At 31.7% G+C, this 23467-nt stretch overlaps 1 protein-coding gene across 1 annotated transcript; it reads left to right on the forward strand.

The window, feature by feature from the left end:
- The first annotated feature begins 4545 nt into the window (after positions 1-4545).
- LOC131614774 (ARM REPEAT PROTEIN INTERACTING WITH ABF2-like) lies at positions 4546-8020 on the forward strand. Its single transcript, XM_058886328.1, has 12 exons — positions 4546-4761; positions 4865-5013; positions 5199-5374; positions 5820-5940; positions 6115-6238; positions 6326-6465; positions 6681-6744; positions 6851-6927; positions 7169-7233; positions 7323-7440; positions 7540-7664; positions 7759-8020. Exons 1-12 carry the CDS (start codon positions 4569-4571, stop codon positions 7841-7843), a joined length of 1437 nt encoding a protein of 478 aa, XP_058742311.1. The 5' UTR covers positions 4546-4568; the 3' UTR covers positions 7844-8020.
- Positions 8021-23467: the final 15447 nt, after the last annotated feature.

Consider the following 23467-nt stretch of genomic DNA (forward strand, 5'->3'; position numbering starts at 1 on the left):
CATACTAGGATTTTTCAATTAAACCCTAGTTCGTCTATATACGGAACATAATCAAATAAGCTTTAAATATAATTAGGAAAATCTAGAGATAAAGTAAATAATCCTCCATAATTTTTCCTGACTAGATATCCATTCGATTTCATTGAGCAATTGGTAGAATTGTAAATTCAAAACATATAGCACTGTACACTCTTCTCTAATTCTTTTACCAATCAAAATGCGGTATAAAATTTATTCAAAGATGTAGATAATCAAGGAGCATTTGGCTTTCTCATACATACAGTTAAAACAAAAACAAAAACAAAATTTCCTTTTTAACAAAGATATCTATAAGATCGTCCAATACTAAGATAATCAATTTTTCCGCAATTAAATTTATTAATAGCTCATGACCTACATTTATATGAAGTCAATATTGAGCCTTTTTCTTCTTAGATCATTGGGTGTATAAGCACCACATAATTAAAACAAACTAACACCAATTCATATAATATAATATAATATGGAGTGCCTTGTTTTGAACTATGGTATACACTTCACATAGTTTAATAGAAATATCTTACAAGAAAAACTAGCATTCTTTTCATAATGCAACTATTAAAAGAAAAAAAAATACAAATATAAAGTTTTTAAAAAAACTCCTCATTTGATGCTAAATTTTTTTCACTTTGAACTATAGCACTGTAACATGATACCAAAATACTTGATAATTACTATAACAAAATATACCTCTGGTAACACTATATTATAACGATCGTCTAGTCGAACGTGGTAATACCATATTTCTGGACGTGTTTATGGAAACTCACTGAGATTTAGTAATCTCATCTAAATCCTCTTATTTTTCAAGAACAGGTTAAAAGTAGAAGAATTGCTAGATGATCCTTATTGAAAACGGTGGACGAGCAAACGGAGGGATGACCTCATTAGACGATGTCTTTCCGCTATGCAGTGTTATGGACAAGTGTATTGTATACATTTTGAACAGGAGTTGATTTGTATACGATTTTAATTTCTTGTCTTTTCCAACTTTTGTATGTTTTTATGTACCATTTATAGCATCGCTGCATATTATTCTAGACGTATATGTACGGGGTGTTACACTTGCTATTTTATGTTTAGCAAAAGACGTTTCATTACGGTTTTGATAAGCAATTGTAGTTAAATGTACATTGAGTGATAGAGTTCGAATTCTAGTACCAACAATTTTCTATTTTTTTTTGTTACAAAGAATGTTGTCATTAATGAAATAATGAACTCGACACAATAGAAATGAGTTAAGAAAATACTTAATGAAATAATAATGTTTGATAATATTTCAACGTGAATGATTTTAGACCTGGGGCATCAAAAATGCTATGTTAAACCTGAGACTAGGGACTTAGCATATTCTCTCAAACTATGAAAGATAATATTATCGGGGATTCGACAAGATTGATGGTCAACAACATCAGTTGGAGCAAAAATGACGAGATTAGATTGAATAATTGTTGTTGGCCTTATACATGCATTGAAGACATGTGGAAGCAATTTAGAGAAAGGAAGACCATGCAGTAAGATACGTGTCAATTGCTGGGAATAGAGTTGTTGCAGTCAATTATTTATATATTAGTATATATATGGATTCTAGTGTTAAGATTCAAGGTGACAATATCATTACAAAAACTACAACAAAAAAAAATCAAAGTACCCAAACAAAAGTGAGAAACAAGTCAGTGAGCAAACATGTACTCTCTTCGGTCTTATTTATTTTGACCTTAAATAGAAGCAAAAGTCAACAAATTTAGGTGCATTTAATGCTTTTATTTCAAAATTATCCATGTATTAATTATGTAATAGTGTTAGTGAATGACAATTTAATTAAGAGTATATTAGTAATTGTATTATCTCTTTTACATGAAATTAAGAAAATTAAATGCACTTAAAAAGCGTGAAAATTGTCTTTTTTTTTTTACTTATAAATCAGGGAGGAGTAGTATAATCCAACACACTAGTCTTTACATATTTAAGCAAAGACTTTTCGTTTACTTTTCACTTGTCTTTTCCATCAATTCATTTTTCTCTTTACACTGCATTTTATAAGGAGCTCGACACAGTTGAAATTCCTTGTTTTTTCTTTACAACTTATAGTCTTTGTTCCTTATAAAGTTAGAGTCGATTTCTACTTTTACAACAACAATTAAATACTTTTCTAAGAATTTACGCTCAATATGTCGTAAGATTTACTAGTTGATCATGCAAATAATATTTTTAACGACTAGCAACTGTTTATCAAAAATACGAGTAAACAATAGTATAGAGTCATTTAGGTAGAGAAGAGTTTATGAGAACACTAAAGCTTACACTTACACCCTAGTCACTATTCATTAATACTGTGAACAGTGACATAAATAGTGAACAGTAATCGCGAATCGTGAACGTTGTCTGTGAATAGTAACATAAACACTAGTAGCACAAAATTGGTTAATTGAATATAAAAAATTGGTTGATATAGTGTATAGTTTTGTTAATAAACGTCTAAATATTAAAAATAATTTTTAGTAGTAAAAGAAAATTGGATAATGAGGTCTAAAATATTAGTTAATAAAATGGTAAAGTTGGTTTATAAACGCCCAGATATTAAAAATAAACTTTAGTAATAAAAATTTGGTTAATGAAGTGTAAAATATTGGTTAATGTAATAATTAAGTTGGTTAATAAACGCCCAAATATTAAAAATAAGTTTTAGTAATAAAATAAAGTTGGTCAATAAAATATAAAATATTTGTTAATAAAATAATGAAATTGATTAATCACGCAATTTTATATCGGTACTCCTTAATTCATAATTTCTTTTAATAAAACATCATTCGTTTATTGAACAGTAATTACGGTGTAATGTATGTTTTAAGTGTAAATATAACATTTTTCTTCTGAGAATGAGATAAGACAACTAAATGAGATATTCTTTACTTTAACATTTAATGGGTATGATTAATGTCTAGATTTAGATGCAAAAATAGTGAGCAGATTTAACTTTTTTTTTAAAATTAAATATGATTTAACTTGACTCAACCAAATAAAAAACTGATTTGTTTCAGTATATTTGAAAAATAATTTTTATATTATTATACATTTTTATTAAAAATTTTATTTATATACTTTTATTATTTTAAATTTCACTTTTTAAAGGAATAATGATATTAATATTTTAATATTTATACATTTTTATTTTAATATTTAAAGATGTAAGTAATGTTGGGATGATAAATTTTGATAATACAGTCGATTCTTTCAAGGAGTGTTTGAAGTGTGTTTTGGACGGCTTTAAAACTAAAAATTATTCGAATCACAAGAGAAAAAACGCACAGTTCAGTTTGATTCGGTTGACTTCTAGAAATAAAATCAAACCAAACTAAACATGCGGTATGAGTTGGTTCGGTTGATTAAGTTTTTTTTTTAAAAATGATTAAGCCATACCTACATATTTAAAGGCTACCATAATTTTATGTTTAGTCATTCATACATTGCCATAAAATAATTTTATAATTTTCAAAATAAATTTATAATTTGATGCATAAATGTAAATGTAAATTATGTATGAAATTGTATTTTTAAATAAACTTATAATACAATTAATATTTTATATATAAAGATATAAAAGTAGTATAAATTAAAATTTTAATCTTATCCTTATCAACATTAACAACTTAAAAATAAAAAAAATAAATATATAGCAATTTAATTTCAAATAAAAATGATAATATTTATAAATAAATAATAAAAAATATTTTATTAATATGTAAATTTAAATATTGGATTGGTTAACAATATATATTTTATAAATATATAGCAACTTAAATTTTGGTGATTTTCAATTTATTTTGATCCGGTTAAGGTTCAGTTTTGAACACCTTCTTTCAACTCATTTTATATTTATAGATTAATGTATTCAACACCTATCAATACTTTTTTAATGATATCCTATTTTTAAAGATAATAGATAATGATATTTTAAGTTTAAAACAATTTAAATTTTCTTAAAAGTTCACTAGAAAGAAAATTAAACATAAAATATATTATCCTTACTTTCTCATAATATTTTAACTTAAAGCATTTATAAATATTACTCTAGCAATATCAAATTTCAAAATCTTACAAAACTACTATTTATAAATAATGTTTATCATTTAGTTATTTTATGTACCCATTTATTGTTATTAGTTTTATATATTAACTACAAGATATGATGGCAATTGTTCGAAATCTTAATATTTAGTAATCTAAAATGTCTTACTATAATATTTAAATAATAAGAACGTTAATGAAATAATTTATTTAAACAATATAATTATGAAATAAAATGTATAAAAAAACAAGAGCGAAACGTGCTAACCACATATTCAAAAATATTTTTTCTCCAAAATATTCGCGCCAAACGTTACCACTATTTCAATTGCTTCAAACTTTTTCGCCAAACGGTGTAAGTAATGTTCTTTTATACTAATTTTTTTTGGCTTAAAATCTGCAAAAGCAATATAACCATAAGCGATTTTCATTCTCAGAAAAACCATCACTTCTAATCTATAATGGACCGCAAGCAAAATTTGAAGAGGAAAATTACCGAAGAAGATGTTCTTCGTGAAAACTCTCGCCGTCTATATCTTATCGAAGATATTGTTCAACACATCGATCTGTTAAACTCAGTCTCTTCGTCGTATGATCCGGATATTGGTCATGCTCAAGATGCTCTATGTTTTCTTTCCGACCTCGCCAATGATGGTCTGTTGTCAATTCCATTTCTTTGCTTTGATTTAATTTTTTTGTTATTATTGATTTGGAACGTTTTATGTTTGATTTGTTGTGTTCAATTTCTCTTTCGCAGAGGATACTGTGAATCTTTTGGTAATTTGTGATGTCATTCCATCTCTGGTGAAGGTTTTGCATATGGTGTCTAATGGGGGTGAATTCGATGTTGATACTTACGATATTAATAGAGACTGTGTCTTTATCCTCGGTCTTATTGTTGTCAAGGTAATTTCAATGTACTCTTTAATATAATCAGAAGATGGTAATGTTTTTGTGTTTATGTTTAATTCATTCATTTTTTCAAATTATTACTCGTGTCACTATGTTAGTGGCAATGTCGTGTTTGGAGAGTTTGTGTTTCATATATAATAACTCTTGTTTTACTTGTGCTGATCTTCATGTTCAAACAGCCTGAGTATCAACAACTTATTGTTGATGCTGGAGCCTTGCCCTGTCTTGTAGACTTGTTGATGAGACCTAAGGCCCCTGATATTTCTCAAATACATTTTTCTCATCTTCTTGGGAGAGTAGCCGATGTAATAACCGATCTTGCTCATGATAATAACAGCATCAAGACCCTTGTCAGGTATTTGTTATTGTCCAAATTCCAATATTTTAGAATGTTGTTAAATAGTCTGCTTTAACAACTATAGCATAGCTGGATTTGGATACCACCATTGTTCTATGATCAAAGTTGTCTTATGTTTTTGGAGGCCCTTAGTTAAGCATTAATTCAACCATGACAAAATAATTAAAAGTCCCATTTCACTATAATTTAATTGTGAAAAATATTTTATGAGACCCTATTTAGATACAATTTAACTGTGATAAACTGTGGGTCTTGTGCGGTAGTGTGCCTTGCACGCCCTCAATGATGACTCTCTTTGTGATACACAATTTAATACAAAATGTTGTCCAGTATCTGTTATAGCATTAATACATATTGGAATGTTAACAGTCTGTTATCTGCAATTGACAACAATGCCTTGAATATATCATAGTCCATGCTCTCTAATAGATTCCATGATCAGGTTGGAAGGTGGCATCCCTCCTCTTGTTGATTTGCTTGAATCCGATGATACAGAGGTACATAGAGCTGCTACAGAGGCTTTAAGAACTCTTGCATTTCAAAATGCTGAGAATAAAGACCAGGTAGTTGATTTGGCACAACAACTTACTATGGTGGATTCTTTTGTTATAGTTGCTTACAAGAATATAAAATTGCATATTGTTGAGTGCGATGCGTTGCCCACTTTTGGCACAACATTCCTTTTAATGTTGTTTACATTATTGATTTTGAATGTTTCATTAATTCCTCTTTTGCAGGTGCTGGAGCAAATGTTATATCTTATGCGCTTCGGGGAAAAGGTTGTTCAGAAACGTGTAGCTCTTGCTCTTGCACATCTATGTTCCGCCGATGACCGTAAAGCTATTTTCATAGACAATAATGGTAACAAACTTTAATATATACTTTTGTCCCCTTTCTCTGGCTGTACTTGGAAAGTATTTTTCAATCAATATGCTGTTAAATCTTCAGGATTAGAATTGTTGTTGAATCTTCTTGGATCTACAACCAAAAAGGAGAAGCGTGAAGCCGCTGAAGCGCTTCACACAATGGCTACCAAAGGAATGAGTGTCTCTATTGTTGATCTTGCGCCTGCATCCCCAACTCCACTGGTATTTTTCATTTTATGTCTCATTGGATTCATCACATTTATTTTGGTTTTTTGCTCTGCACATGTTCTGTATTATCATAGTTGCATAATTCAACTGCAATTTGAACTTATTGCCTTTGCAACTTAGTTGTTTGATTCATATTCTACTGTATATATTATGGTGATGATCATGAGAATGGAAAATGAGATATTGTTTTTCTCTTGTATGTATTGTAGGTTTACATGGGTGAGCAATATGTTAACAATCCAGTACTTTCTGATGTCACATTCATAGTTGAAGGTCTAAATGCTGCTCCAATTTTTGCTGCTTTTTCCTATTAATTTTCTGCTTGTATGCATATTGAATATGATGTATGAACTAATTTACTAAATTCTCCTTTCTTCAGGCAAACGCTTTCATGCTCATAGAGCTTGTTTACTTTCATCTGATATATTTCGCGCAATGTTTGATGGTGGTTACAAGGTAAGCATTAACTAATCATTCAACTTAGTTTCAACTTTCAAGTCTTCTTTTAATTCATTACCTGTAAGTAGCAACTATTATTCTTTTGCAAATATTCAAATAGAAATTACGAGGTATCTTTAATAGGTTAAGGGTGCTAGTTATCTAGTTCCATAATCACTTTGCAATTGAATTATGATTAATGGATATGCGGAGCTGGAGTGTAAATAACCTCCATAATGTTTTACAATGTTCAATGCAGGAAAAGGAATCCAAGGAAATAGAGATTCCCAATATCAAATGGAATGTCTTTGAGTTGATGATGAGGTAGGTTGATACTGACTGCCCCTTTTCTTATATATTGATGTTTTTATAATAGGCTCTATTTATGAACTAATTTTATGTTGGAAATTTAGATTTATATACACCGGAACAGTAGCTGTTGATTTAGATATTGCCCTGGACCTCCTTAAAGCTGCAGATCAATATCTTCTCGACGGCCTTAAGCGTATTTGTGAATCTGTTATTTATGAGGTAGGCAATGACTTGAGTTTCACAGTTGCTTTTATTTCTTCTTTTTTTTTTTTTGAATTTTTAATGGTTTAATTTAATATTGTTAAATAATTCTTGCAGGACATTTCTGTGGAAAATGTTTCAGTAATGTATGTGATGTCAGACACCTATAATGCTACATCGTTAAAATATTCATGCATACTCTTTATCTTGAAGCATTTTGATAATGTGAGCGCCAAACCGTGGTATGTTATCTTACATTCTCTTTACAACTTGAAATGTAGTTCTCTTATAGTATATTGCACTGATCATATTTTCTTTCTCAATCTTAATATGCAGGTATTCTCGCTTTATCCGTTGCATTAAGCCGGACATTCAGAACTTCTTCTCGACTTTACTTACCATGCCTAAACACGCTAGCTAGTGCTGATTCTCAGATTTTTAATCTTTTCGAGAAGAATGAAAATGTACAAAGTTGTTAATAAATATATTTGCATGCCATTTTTTGGAAACAACCTTAGAGCATGTTTGCTTCTACAGGGTTAACAAACTCTTCAAAGTTTAGCTTCTATCCAATTGCACAGAAGCACCCTGATTTTGTATTTTTCGTGACACATTTCACAGTGAAAGAATCATATTTTATACATTTAGCAAGATAATTTGGCCTTTTTTTAAGCTGGTGAATACTGGTTTTGGTATGAAATTGTTGGTGGTTATGCTTATAAGTTATAATAATTTATGTAAAATTTATTTGCAGCATTTTCATTTAATTTATTTGCAGCATTTTCGTTTCTTGACAATAGTGTTGTTGCTTTTGGGTTCCTTATTTATAACAAGTTGCTACTTGCTACTATGTTACTTGTAAGTTAAGAAACAACTTTCTGCATTTGGCATGAATCGATTGCAACAACTTATGGCAAACTAGACCAAAATGGCTAAATAAAACCTAAGTTAAATATATTATACAAATGACTTAATAGTATACTTAAGTATATACTATTGAATGGAATGCGTTAACAAAGAGATCAATCATGTTCATTATTTTTTTACTTTTGTTTATCGTTAAAATCCTCTATGCTCGTTGATGTAAGAACAAGTGATATTAAAGTAAAGTTAGGGTCAGTGGGGAGAGTGAAAGTGAGATCTTAGTATAGATCAATCATGTTCATTATTTTTTTACTTTTGTTTATCGTTAAAATCCTCTATGCTCGTTGATGTAAGAACAAGTGATATTAAAGTAAAGTTAGGGTCAGTGGGGAGAGTGAAAGTGAGATCTTAGTATAGATCAATATTAGTGATGTGAGTGACTTATATTTGTGGAGGAGATTGTTGAATTCAAGTATGATTGGTTAAGTCTCACATTGATTAGAAATGAAAGAAATGTCGGGTATACAAGAGAAATGACTCACACACCCATTACCTTACAATTTTTGATCAATATGTAGTGTTAAAGTCTCTTACATTTTGAATGTTTAACTCATTGACACTTCCAGTGCTCCCTAACATATTTTATTTATTCATCTATCTTTTAAATACACTAAAAGGTAGCTAATTCATTCTTTAGTCACTTGCCTTTTTTAAATTTGGTTTTGGTAATGTGTGTTTTAAATTGGTCTAATAATAATTACGAGCTCGTTCTATATTTTAAACATTTTGTGAATAAAATTTTAGGTTAATAGTTATTTGCCTAAAAACTGATTTTAATCATTATTTTTCTGTGATTTAAGGTCTATTAACTTAGTTCTAACATAAATTAATTATTTTAGACACAAAAATACAAATGTTCATCATATTCCCAACAATCTTCATCAAACCCTAGACATTCAAACCCATAAACACGGTGGATTTGACCCTAATTCATGTTATCATTCACCAATACAACAATAAACAATATCATACATCACATCAATCATATAAACTAAACAATCCATTATGGTAGTTCATCAATATCATAAAATTCATCATAAAATTCCAAACACAAACCCAACCTACAATTATCTAAACCTAAGGTCGATTATAAGAATTACAATAACTCCAAGTCACACTATTATTATTATTATTATTATTATTATTATTATTATTATTATTATTATTATTATTATTATTATTATTATTCCCTAATAATAGAATACTCCATTAATTAGTAAAAATAGCTAAATAATTATCTAACCCAACAATAATATTACTAATTAAACTCTATTTAATTAATCAACTCAACATACCATTTAATCCAAGGTACTACTCTCTTAACCCAAGGACATATACCTCTAACTCTCAACAAACATCATCAAAACATTTAAATTCACAATTACTCGCCATAATTCATCAAAACAATACAAATTCTAAATTTTGGGTGTTACAACTCTCCCCCACTTATAATATTTTCGTCCCAAAAAATTTACCTGATGTAAACAACTCTAGATAACGCCCTCGCATCCTACTCTCAGCAGGCAACAACTACAATGTCTACACACTTAGATTCGAACTCAGTTAGTCGAGGGTGTTCTTAATAATATATTCTTTATCAACATAGCATGGTTATAGCTAGACATGCAACATCATATATACATCATCACAATATCATCAACAACAAAACACATACACAGTGGTACTCTCGTATTTATATATGTCTATCATCACAAAACAGCAACGACATCACAACAACGACAATCAAATCATCATAACGTCACATAGCATCAATTCATTACCAACATATTTTATGCAATTACAACAATTCACAACGAACACTTTTAAAGTTGGATATCATACCACACAAACTCATAATAACATAATATCATGACATCAACAATCCGTCAATCGAACATGTAGATTAATACATATCTTGACGTGGCAGTAACACAAACAATACATAAACCTCTCACTCATCACTTCCACTCTAGAATGTCTAATGGCTTGCATCAGTCCGCAGACTTCCAATATTTAACAAATCGCATTACCTAATGAACTATGTCACATCACTCTTCAGTTGCACCACTCTAACCATCTATCACAATTCATGGTCCTCCTTTTGATTCCCATCAACTATCAAATCTACAATTTTCACATTTAGCTTCTAATTATCTTCAACATCCACCAGACCCTCATTGTTCACCCATGGTATACTCATCCTTTTACACTGCGGCGCTAGCTTGCATACAAACTTAAGTCTCTGAACTGTTCAATAAGTCTCAGTTATCTCATAGCCACTTTCTCAATAAGTTCACACAAAATGGTGAACAAATATCCTCTCGATAAAAAGTCAATTCACCTCACGCACTTTCAAACTGGCAAGACAATTTATTACATCCAACACAGTCCCGTCTACTATCAACAAGAGATCAAAGGTGATCAGTTCCTCAATTTGTCAATAGGTAGACGATAATCTGATGGGGTATAAACCATCCTTACTAAACTACAATAGCGTTCCTTAGAACTTGCACTCCAAGTCACCTAAAGCACCATGGTCTAATAAATTTTCGTTCGAGGTTTACAAATGCTTCCACAATTTCTTCTCATTCGATCTTGTCGATGAAACACCATCGCCTAAACACATCATATGTTCTACTTCAGACTCATCCAGCATCGTGCAAATGTTAAGTTCCTCCTAACTCAACAAATGATAATATACTAATTACGTTATTAATATTTCGCTCCAATTGAAGTTGCTATACATGCAGAGGACTTTCATAACATTCATAATTCTTCAGTCTTTAATTCTCCCCAAGTTCTCCCTGACACTTGTTAATACTTTGTCGCTAGAAACATGATTCCACTCATCTTTGAGTTTATTTTTATCTTCCCATTACCTCTCTTTTCCTCAAAAGCTATCACCACTCTAATCATTATTAACCGATGTAAGTTGCATCTCCATGCGCTTCCTCCAATATCTTCACATTCCTCATAATACTAAATATCTCATTTCTCCAACTCATTCGTTAACAACATATCACATTTGACATCGTCTTAAACAAACTGCGATAATAACCAATTAAGCCCAAAAATCTTCTAGTCTTCGTAATCAATTTCAAAGCATCTACCTTAGGTGGATTCACAGATACCATCACTCAAAATAGCATGCTCGAGCAAACTCACCTCCTCAAATCATAATTTACACTCTGACAAATCATCTTAAGGTTTCCTCCCTTTCGACACCGTAATTCAAATCTCCAAGTCTAACACGTCTATATTCTGATTTAAATCATTCATAATATTCTCAATAAACACTGCAACAAACTATCCCAAGTATTTGTAATGCCTACACCTCTTTCTTCAAACTTCCACTTAACTATCTTGACTTTTCACCCGACTCTGAAAGTAGCCTAACCTCAATTTAATTACACTGAAGACATACTCGTCAACTAGTTGGTCCGTCAAATCATCAATCCCTCGAAGTAGATACTCAATCTCAATAGTCGCCTCATCCAACTGCCTGGAGTCCACACATAGTCTCATACATCCATTTTTCTTCTTAACGACAATACAAGAGCACCCTACAGAGAAACACTCGGTCAAACAAACTTCTTCTCCAGCAATCCTTTCACTTGTTTCCTTACTCAACCAATATCGATGCTGACGTCTTATAAGGAGCCATCGACATCAGTTTCATACCTAGAACTAACTTTATGACAACTCTACCTCACGCTCTAGAGGTACATCATGTATGTCATCTGTAAGCACATCTTAGAAATTCACATACACCATGCAACTCACTAACTACTCCTTTACTCTTAGCATCCAACTAAGCAACACCATCACTCCGTCAGTCACAAATTCATCTGCTTCCTTAGCCGATAAAAACATTAGTCCTCCACTGTCACAAAACTCAAATCCACTCTCTCGAGGTAAGCCACAAATATCTTCAGGAAAAAACATCAGGGAATACATATCACTGGCAAATCACTAGAAATTACTTTGCTCTCTATCCTTCAAGAATCAAACATCAACAATACATGATCGTCCTCCCTCAAATACATCCCAACTAGGGGTGTTCGCGGTGCGGTTTGGGCGGTTTTGACTTAAAAAATCGTCCGAACCACAAGAGAAAAAAGTGTGCGGTTCGGTTTGGTTCGGTTGGCTTTTGGAAATAAAACCGAACTAAACCAAACCAAACCAAACAAATGCGGTTTGGATTGCTTTGGTTGGTTTGGTTTCTTACAAAAAAAATTATTGAGCCATACATATACATATAGATGACAATATAGCTTTGTCTTTAGTCATTTATGCTTATCAAATAACAACAAAATTCATCATATTTGGACAAAAACTTTTCATTTAATATACAAAAATAAGATTGGAGAAAAGTGGAATAAAAAACAAAATATAGTAGCATAAAACAATATCAAAAACATTATAATGAAACAGAAAAATAGAGGAGATTAGAGAAGAAGAAAAAGAAAGAGCAGAAGAGAAGAGAGATCAGAGAGGAAGAGGTGCATTAAAAACGTAATTGGAAGAGAAAACAGTTGAATAAAAATAAGAAAATGAAAAATAAAGAACAGAAGATATGAGAGACTATAGAAGAATATGTGAGATGTACATGGAAAAGAAGATGAGTAGAAGGCGCGATACCGATAAGAGAGATTTAAGAAGACTTAAATTGAAACCTTAAGTGCAAGGAAGAGAAAATAATTTGTAATTTCGAAGGCTAAGACATAATAGATTTGAGTTTGATTTGGATGTGGGATAAGTGAAGTTTGAGTTGTAACATAATGCGGTTTAGTTCGGTTTGGTTCGGTTTGTAAAATACAAACCGCAAACCAAACTGAACCGTGCGGTTTCGTTATAAAACAGACCAAACAAATCCAAACCAAATGCGGTTTTTTGCGATTTTCTGTTGGGCCAGTTTGGTTTTGAACACCCCTAATCCTAATTTGATTAACAGACAAGAATCACAAATATGTACTCTCTTCGGATTCGGAAACAACATCGGTTCAACAACGCTTGCATTCTTGCCATCAACGGCACACCGGACCAACACTCCACCATAGAAATATCTCAGATAAACAAATGCCTCTCCCCCCACTTAGTTCAAATCAAGTCTTGAAAACAAACAGTTAGAAAAATTAACAAGCATCGACAGTGTTTCTCACACATGTCGTGTACCAAGGAACAAACAACATTAGACAACTTAGTCGGACGGGCCGACCTACTCAGATACCACTAATGTAACACATTTCTAACCCACAAGGAATATTCACAATATAATACGAATTAAAATCAAATAAGAATCACCAATAAGGGTGTCACATCGCCATAGAACTTCACATAACAATTAATCATGCTCCGTAACACGGGTCCTAAAAAATTGAAACCTTTATCTCATTGAAAATATCATAAATAACTTCAAACGTCACAACATAAATTACAGTCTCAAAAACATCTTTATTTAATACTTCAAATAAAGTGCCATCACACTTCATAACGCATAAGCCATGCTTAGAATATCTCAAAACAAAGCAAAGCATCGGAATACAACATGCTAACAAAGAACATATAGTTCAAATTCAACGTTCCCAACTCCGATGTTACGTATCAGAGCAAGACTCCCTTTACTCAAAATAAAATGCTAAAGGACTCCATGAAGTTATCCTCTAATCTTGAACGAATTATTCTTGATTTCCTGCACGTTACCCACGTGTAGGCAACATTCAAACAGAAAGGGTGAGTATTTCATAATTATTATAAAAGACATAAGGGATAAATATGGTAGTTGGACACAATTATCAACTATCATATATATATATATATATATATATATATATATATATATATATATATATATATATATATATATATATATATATATATATATATATATATATATATATATATATATATATGTGTGTGTGTGTGTGTGTGTGTCCCCTCATCCTTCATGTATTTAGTCACACATACACATCATTATCCATTCACTTCACTTCACAATTAATCAAACATAATTCAATTTACAATTAATCAAACACCATTCAATTCACAGTTAAAAGGGGAATAAAAATGATTTCATAAAAGAGAAATATAATCATAATATATAAGCTAATAAAGACATTTCGATGGCCTTACTTAGAAAATTATTAGATGAATAATTAAAGATGTACTGAATTCAGCTAATAAAGATATTTCGATGGCCTTACTTAAAAAATTATTACATGAATAATTAAAAGATGTACTGAATTTGAATTTCTATCATGTGCTCTTCAACCTCTTACTTTAACTTCGTGATGCATATCAATCTAAAAAAATTATACCCTATATTACGATAAAAGAACCTTGAATTCAAGTACTCTAGCTACTCTATGATTTCAAAACGGATAACTCTTAAAATAGACCAAATAACCACATATCATGATTCCAACGCCTCATTCAAATCAACTTTCTTGAACTCATTATCTTGAATCTTAAAAATATAATAAAAAACTGAAAAAGTTACATATAAATGGATAAGTTTATATTGCAACTTTACAATTCTATTGTAACATATCAATGTAATATAAATGGGCCAAAAATATCCAAAAACAACATTGCAAATAGGCATAAAAGATTCAACCAAAATACAAACACCTTTTACTAGCACAAAATATAATCAAACAATTTTACAAACACATTGTGGATATAATTTATTAACAATATCTCATTAAATTTTAACTATGTGTGAGCAAATTTTCCCTATCAATTTAAATATAATATAAAGAAAATGAAAAACATACTTTTGTTTGATTAGTGTTTTATAACCCTAGACATGTTTCATAATTGATGTAAAAGGATAAGTATGAATGTTTTCTCCCTTGTTAAAATAAGATGATTGGCAATGTTATTTATGACAAAGAGATTCGTTAATAATGTATTTCTTTCTTATTTAGATAGTAGATAAGATAAACTTCAAAAAATATAATTTGTAATCAAATACTCCCTCCGTTCCTTTTTAAGTGTCGTTTTAGAAGAATTTTTTTGTTTCTATTTAAGTGTCGTTTTATAATTTAATGTTATAATTTGTCATTTATACCATTATTTTTTCAATAACTCCACCTCAAATTTTTCAATTAGTTATTGGAAAAAGAGTTTGTATGATTGAATTTATTTGAAAAGAGAAAAATAAATAAGGGTATAATAGAAAAAGTAACTCTAATAATCCACTATCTTGGTTGAAGAGCTTTTTGCTAAAACAACACTTAAAAAGAAACGGAGAGAGTAGTATATACTAAAGACTACACGTAAAAAAAAATAGAAGAATTTACTAGAAGTTTAGAAGTAAGGACTTTGATATTAACTTCAGATAAAATAAACAAAAAATAATTTCTCAAACTAGCAACAATTATGTAATATATCATTTGTTTTGTAGATTGCATTTAATTTCAACATTATATATTATTTTTCCATTGTTATAAGCATAATATGTAGTTTTATTGTTCAAATTTAACTTTATGACATGTTATAAACTTATAAATTTGATAAGTATTAGACTCTCGTTTATATCTATGAACTTTCCTGAAAATATATTTAGTGTATCTATTAGTCAAAATGCATTCATTGATGTTCCTAAACAAATATCCCTACCCAAAAAAGAAAGGGCAACAATAACAAAAATAAATAAAAACATAGATTTTCACTGTCTAGTCATAACACGAAAATTTTACTTTATACCCCTATAATTATACCAATACCCCTACACGAAAAAAATTTGGACCAAAATACCCTCTTATAAATAATACATATTTTAAAAAATTTCACTTTTTTCTTACATTTAAAAAAAAATTCAAAACATCCAAAAATATATAAACCGGAACACTTTTTCAAAGTCTTCCGGTTTAAAAAAAAACATACCAGAACACTTAGAAAAAGAGTTCCGGTAGTTGTTTAAAATGGTGGTTGTAGCTACATTCCGGAACACTTATTTAAAGTGTTTCGGTGGTTTAATTTTTTTAAAAAAAATTCTGGTCTTTAGACCACGGTTATAAAGTGTTGCCTAAAGCTATTTGCCAACAGAGAGAAAATGTTGCCTAAAGTGATTTTTAAATCCTGACTCTACACTTTTTAAAAACTATACTTTAGGCAACGGTTTTACTTATTTTCCATTCATTTTAGGCAACGGTTTTAAACCGTTGCGTAAAGTCTAGAATTATTTATAAAAAAAAACCACCGGAACACTTTAAATAAGTGTTCCGGTATGCAACTTGAAAACTACCGGAACTCTTTTTCTAAGTGTTCCGGTATGTTTTTTTCTAAACCGAAAGACTTTGGAAAAGTGTTCCGGTTTATATATTTTTGGGTGTTTCAAATTTTTTTCTGAAATGTGAGGAAAAAATGAATATTTTTAAAATATGTATTATTTATACAAGGGTATTTCGGTCCAAATTTTTTTCATGTAGGGGTATGAGCATAGTTGTAGGGGTACAAAGTAAAATTTTCTCATAACACCAACCATGATTCTAATTTATTTGGTGATTATGTTGGGCCGGCCCATTTGGTTGGATGCAACACCAATAAAATTAAAATTTATCAAGTCAAGCATATAAAATATTTGAGATAACAAAGAAAAAAATCTAGCATTGAAGTTTTAAACAAAGTATGATGGAGTTTGAACAAAACGAGTTAGGGTTTGACATAAATTCATTTAGTTATCATTTACTTTGTCATATGTCTAACAAAAAAATCATTTATTGATTCATATGTCTAACATATAGCTCTTCACCTCGATCGCAGTTGCGGGGATCGAACCGTTGTTCTCCCTACTAAATTCAGTGTCAATCACCACTAAACCAACTAACAATTATTGAGCTATTGTTAGAATTGTAAATTCAAGACATATAGCGCTTCACACTCTGCTTTAATTCTTCTATCAATCAAGGTGGTCTATAAAAATCATTTAAAGATGTAAATAATCAAGCTGCATTTGATTTTCTCCTACATAAAGTTAAAACAAATACAAAAGCAAAGTTTCTTTTTTAAAAGGGCTAGTTATATGTTTTATTTAACAGTTGAAAATAAAACATATCATCATATAATACTAAGCTAAATATTTTGTGAACTATTAACAAATTTAATTATTAAATTTGTTAATAGTTCCTAATCCTCATTCATATGAAGTCGATATTAAAACATGATAAAGACGAGTCTATAAACATAATTATTGAGCCTTTTTATTCTCGGGATCATTAAATCTATATGCATCACGTAGTAAAGAAAGCTAAGCTTATAAGAGAAATGTTAGCAACATTCTCTCTAACATTCACTTTTTTATTGGTTGAAACATGTGTGGGTCATACTACTTTATATGAGATTCATTTCCAAAGTGAGAGACTCACACATGTTTTAACCAATAATAAAGTGAGTGTTAGAGAGAGTATTGAAAAGAGAGTGTTGCTAGCACTCCTCATGCTTATAATACGGAGTGCCTTGTTTTGAACTATAATATAAATTTCATCTAGTTTAATAGAAATGTTTTTAAAATCTATAATATAAGAAAAGTTGTTGTTCTGAAAATCACAAAAATACCCTTTTGTTATTTTAGTCTAAATTAATAATTTGGGGGCAAAAAATGTCTTTTGTTGATTTTTTCGTACTCACTTTTCACTTTCCAACTCACTTTTCAATTTTTAATTTTTTTTTACTTTTCACTTTTTATTACTTTATTATTATTATTATATATAATATAAGAAAAATTGTTGTTCTAGAAATACCAAAAATACCCTTTTGTTAGCTTAGTCTAAATTAATAATTTGAGGGCAAAAACTATTTTTTTTTCCAACTCACTTTTTATTTTTCACTTTTCACTTTCCAACTCACTTATCACTTTTCACTTTTCACATTTTATAACTTTATTATTATTATTTCTAATAAATAATTAATCAAAATATTTTAATAAATTATTTTTTAATAAAAAAATTATTATGATCATTTTAAATGATTGTTAATTTATATTTAAAATAATATTTAATTTTTAAAAATTAACTTTAGTAATTGAATATTAATAACGAAGAAATATAATTTGAAATAATTTTTATTTTAAGATACAATATTTTTGAAGAAAATAATAATAATTTTATATACAAAAATTTATTAATGAAAAAAAATTGATTCAAAAATTGTATACGGGAAAAAAATCTATTATTGATTTAAATATTTTTATATACGAAAATTTACTATTGATTCAAATATTTTTCTAAATGATACCTAAACATAAATAATATTTGTATACTCAAAAACATCTATTATTAATTTAAATATTTTTATATACAAAAGATAGTATTTTTGATCGAAAAATGATATACGGAAAAAAGTTATTTATTTAAATATTCTATTGCGAAAAAATCTATTATTTATTTAATTTTTTTTCTTTTTTAACCTTCTATTTAAAATAAATATAATATGTAGACAAATGTGCATACCAAATCAAAATCCGTAAGTATGCACGGATTTGTTACTAGTTAATATAAAAAATGAAATAAAGAGTAGGGCATTGTGGAATAAAGATATGAATATAAGTGTAGATGCATATAAATGTAGACGTAAAATTTGAGTTGGGAGAGTCATGCATGCTCTTAACACGATGACTGAAAGTCAAACTTAAGAAGAAATCTGATTATTCATGCAAGATGTTGATGATTGAAGGATGTCACTATATGGATTTTTTTTAGCTTATATATTATTTTAAATTTTTATTAAAATTAGTTTTAATGTGTTAATGGTGTAAAATCCTTAAGGTAGAGAAGAGTTTATAAAAATGAGATGATGCAACTAAACGAGATATACACGACTTTGATGTTTTATGGATAGGTTTAATGTTCAGTTCTAGATGATAAAGATGATAAATAAATTTATTTTTTTAAACTATTTAAAAATAAATAAATATGACTTAGCTTGACTCAACCAAATATTCTTGTTAAAAAATTTACATTTTATTTAAAATTTTAAATGGAAAAATTGACTTAAATAGTTTTTCATAAAATTGGATTTTAGGTTTTTCATTTTTTTTATTATATACTTTTTTTGATATCAAAATTTTAAAAAAAATTGCTTAAATTCGAAGCTATACAGAAAATATTTTCACAAAAATCATTTTTTAAATATATTATTTTTAAAAATTATGTGATTTTGATTTTATGATTTAATTTTTAATAATGTAGATTTATGTTGTTTAATGTCAAAATTAGTCTTTTAATTTATAAAAAATAAATTAAATTCTGATTCTACTATTTTAAAAAAGATTTTCATAAAAGATATTTTTAAAGATACAATCTTTTTTAAAGTTAAACAAAAGCAGGCCCAAAATAGAAAAAAAAAAGATAATTACCAAAAAAACAATAATTTATGAAAATTAAAATAGTAAAACCCTATATTTATACTAGATGAAATATATTTAAAAGAATTTCTATTTTTTAAAGATTTGAAAAATTAAAACTAAAGAATGACAATGATAATAATGATAATAATAATAATATAATTTTTATATCTTGATAAAAAATTGTTTACATGATTGTAGCGGTAAAAATGTGACTCGAGCGTTTTCGCGCGCTCGAAGTACAACAGAGTCGCCACCGAAATTTATTTATTCCAAGAAGGAAAGGGAAAATATCGATAAAACCCACGAAGAGAAAAGAAAAGGATAAGATGGTCATCGCAACCAAATTAGGGTTCGGGAGTCGGTTAAGCAAGGGGAAGGTATTAGCACCCCTCACCTCCATCGTACTCGATGGGACCCATTTAGTTAGCTTCGTGTTTGAGTGTTAGCGTGATGTTTGTGTTCTTTAGCTTATTAATCGAGAAAAGATGAAAGAAATGATTTTTAGGTTTTTTATTATTGTGAAGAAAAGAAAATATTTTTTATTATTATGCTCGCCAAGGCGTTTGTATCTTGTGCCTACGTATTACCTAGTGCAATGGAAAAGTCAGAGCAATCGTAGTTCGGGCTAAAGAACCACGGAAGTTTATTGGTTGATTTTAGCGAGAGGTACTCGATCGCTTTCAAATGGAAATACTACGCACACATGGATATTAGATCACTACAAGAATGAATGACTAAATCAAGAGTAAGATGAGATTTTGGCCATCATCGCATTCAAGTGGAAGATATTCGATCTTCACATGTGGAAGTATGTTCGCATTCGTTGATTAAAAGGGGATATTGACGGACTTTTAGTAAAGGATTGAGCATAGGTTTTCACCTAGCGCGTCTTTACCCAAGGTATTCAACAGGAGCGAGCCCCGTTGTCACTTGTTGTCCTTGTTAATTAATTTGTTTTAATTCAAAAGATCAAGGTATTCAAGAGGTGTTCACCCCTTGTCACTTAACCTCTTGGTTTGATTAAAGTGTTTTAATTCAAAAGATCAAGGTATTCAATAGGTGTTCACCCCTTGTCACTTAACCTCTTGGTTTGATTAAAGTGTTTTAGTTCAAAAGATCAAGGTATTCAAGAGGTGTTTACCCCTTGTCACTTAATATCTTGGTTTGATTAATGTGTTTTGATTCAAAAGATCAAGGTATTCAAGAGGTGTTCACCCCTTGTCACTTAATCTCTTAGTTTGATTAATGTGTTTTGATTCAAAAGATCAAGGTATTCAAGAGGTGTACACCCCTTGTCACTCGATCTTTCGGGATGGTTTAAAGAAAAGAATTTTGTAAAGAAGAAACTCGACGTTGGATCGAGGAATCATTTGCGACGACTTGGCATTGGACCAAGGTTTATTGATTTTGGATTGAAATTAATATAATATTTTTTTGGTTTTTTAATATAAGAGGTAAAATCTAACAAACCTACATAATAAAAATATTTTTTTGTGTTTTGTTATATCGTGATCGTACCTGATCAGAAGAATCGTCGCTGGCTGCTCGGACTGGATCTTCTAGGAAGGAGGAGGGGGGTGTACCTGCAAGGTACTCCGATGTCAAAGTGAGTAGATGAGCAAAGGAGTGCAAGTACGAGCTAAAGGTTAGAAAGAAGTGAATACCTGACCCTCTAGTGAAAGAGGGTATTTATAGCCCCCAGCGCTGGGCCATGATCTCGCTACTGGGTTGGACCTCCAAGCCCAACTAGGAGACTGCCAGGTTCCCTGAGCGGAAATATCGGAGGTGCGTGAGTGCCCTCTGTCCTGGTTAACCGCTCCGAAGTTTAAGGGAGACGCGGTCTTTTAGGGGCCACGTTCGCTCCGTACTATTCGGAGGGTTGGATATGAAGGAGCCCTGCGAGGAGCAGGGTCCTCGGCGATGAAGGTGCTCGCGGGGAGCGCATGTGCCGGGCACAAGCCAGCTCGCGGGGGCGTGATGCCGAGGGTTGACTGACTCGGGGTCCAGTCCGACCGGGAGCTCCTTGGTCCGCGAAGATGGTCTTGCCGAGAACATCTAAGATGGGTGCTTTTAGACCCAGAGGTGAGCCACCGAGGAGCTTGGGCCTGTGAGGTCTATTGGGCCGAAACTAAGTTGGGCCTGCCCTTGGCCCAGTCCAGAACAGGAGCCCCCCAAGTCGGAGCTTTCTGGTCAAGGAGCTGTGACTTTGACAATGTCAGGACTTCAAGACCTTGGTAATGCTCGGCAAGGTGAATCCTCGTCTAGTGGTTGTGCTCGGAAGGTATGCGTGCTCGGAAGGCACGCTCTGTGGGCTGGAACGAAAGGTCGCGCGTGGGCGACACGCGCTGACGTGGCATAGGTAATGATTGCCTAGGGGTAGGTGGCGGCGCCTAGGGAATCTGTGTCAGCCGAGGCGTCGTTTCGTATTCCGGGCAAACCCCTTATAAGAAGGGACGAAACTCCTCACTTAGGAACTTTCTGCTCCCCGCTTGCGTGCTCGGCGTTTCAGATCAAATCCCAGGCCTTGCTTTTTGCAGTGTTCTTTCATCAATCAAGTTCAACGAAATCATGTCTGAATCAGGTATGTCTGGGATTCCCTTTGATTTTACACGCTTTTCTTTAGAGTTATGACGGGTTTTATGAGGCAATTCTCCGTTTTTTGTCATCTAAATCTGCAAATAGGCATGAAACTGGGCCTTCTCCCCGGGTTATTCATGCGATGCCCCGGAAAGGTCAATGTAGATGTTAAATTTTTCTCGCATCTGCTCGGCTTCCTCGAGTTTTTGCCCGCCAAATTCATAGAACGGCCGGCGTCTTTAAGTCAACCGTCGGCTTATTCACGGTCATACCCGGCGTATTCAAGTTTTCCGTCGGAGTGTTGGAGTTGGACCTGAGTATCTTCGTGTTTTTTATGTTGTTAACCTTCTCTCGGCGGATGGCTTTGGCCATAGATCTGACTTATTTTTCGAAGGGGTTTGGTCGGTGGCACTATTGCTCGCCGTTCCACCCTTTCACTTGCATCGCGGTGGAAGGGTGGATTTGATGATCGGTCGAATTCATTTTTCCCTTCTGCATGCAGGTGAGTCAGGCTCGGGGTCTAGCTCGGAGTCTAGTTCCAGTTCCAGCTCGTGGGACGGTTCGCGGAGCACGAGTGCGAGTAGTTCTGAAGTGGAGGAAGTGGAGGTTGAGAGCTCGCATCTTTCAGTGATAGAGGAAGGCGACGAGGAGGATGTGCCTTCGGAATCTGACGAGGAGGCTCCTCTAACTCCGCTCTTTGAATATGACTTCGAGGTAGACTTAGGCTGGGTGGCCGAAGAGCCTCAACTCGAAGTGTCTCGGTATACTGACTCACTGGTCGGGGCTTTCCGTGAGGTCGAGGTTCGAGGGCCGAGTGACGAATTGAATTTCCAGGTGGTCAGCCCGACGACCGGGGAACGCATCTGTTCCCACATCCGTGGGGACAGTTTTGCTATGTACGAGTATGTCTTCCGGGAGCTCGGGTTCCGCCTGCCTTTCACCAGCTTCCAAGTCTCACTATTGGCGCGTCTCGCGTTGGCTCCGTCTCAGTTGCATCCGAATGCCTTTGCTTTCATGCGGGCATTCGAGATCGTCTATGACTATTTGGGCATTGGAGCTACGACCGACTTGTTTTGTCGCTGCTTCAGAGTTCAACGGAAGATGGCTGACTGGCGCTTTAGCTGGGTTTCCTTCAGGAATGCCGATCGGAAGCTCTTCAAAATGTACGTTGATTCGGTCAAGGATTTTAAAGAC

This window comes from Vicia villosa, linkage group LG6, assembly GCF_029867415.1.
Source record: "Vicia villosa cultivar HV-30 ecotype Madison, WI linkage group LG6, Vvil1.0, whole genome shotgun sequence".
In the NCBI taxonomy this organism is placed as follows: Eukaryota; Viridiplantae; Streptophyta; class Magnoliopsida; order Fabales; family Fabaceae; genus Vicia; species Vicia villosa.

Excerpts from the sequence above, each read along its gene's own strand:
- LOC131614774 (XM_058886328.1), top strand. The coding sequence starts at position 4,569 with ATGGACCGCAAGCAAAATTTGAAGAGGAAAATTACCGAAGAAGATGTT. Across the intron at positions 4,762-4,864 it reads TTCCGACCTCGCCAATGATG|AGGATACTGTGAATCTTTTG; the intron begins GTCTGTTGTCAA and ends TCTCTTTCGCAG. Across the intron at positions 5,014-5,198 it reads TCGGTCTTATTGTTGTCAAG|CCTGAGTATCAACAACTTAT; the intron begins GTAATTTCAATG and ends ATGTTCAAACAG.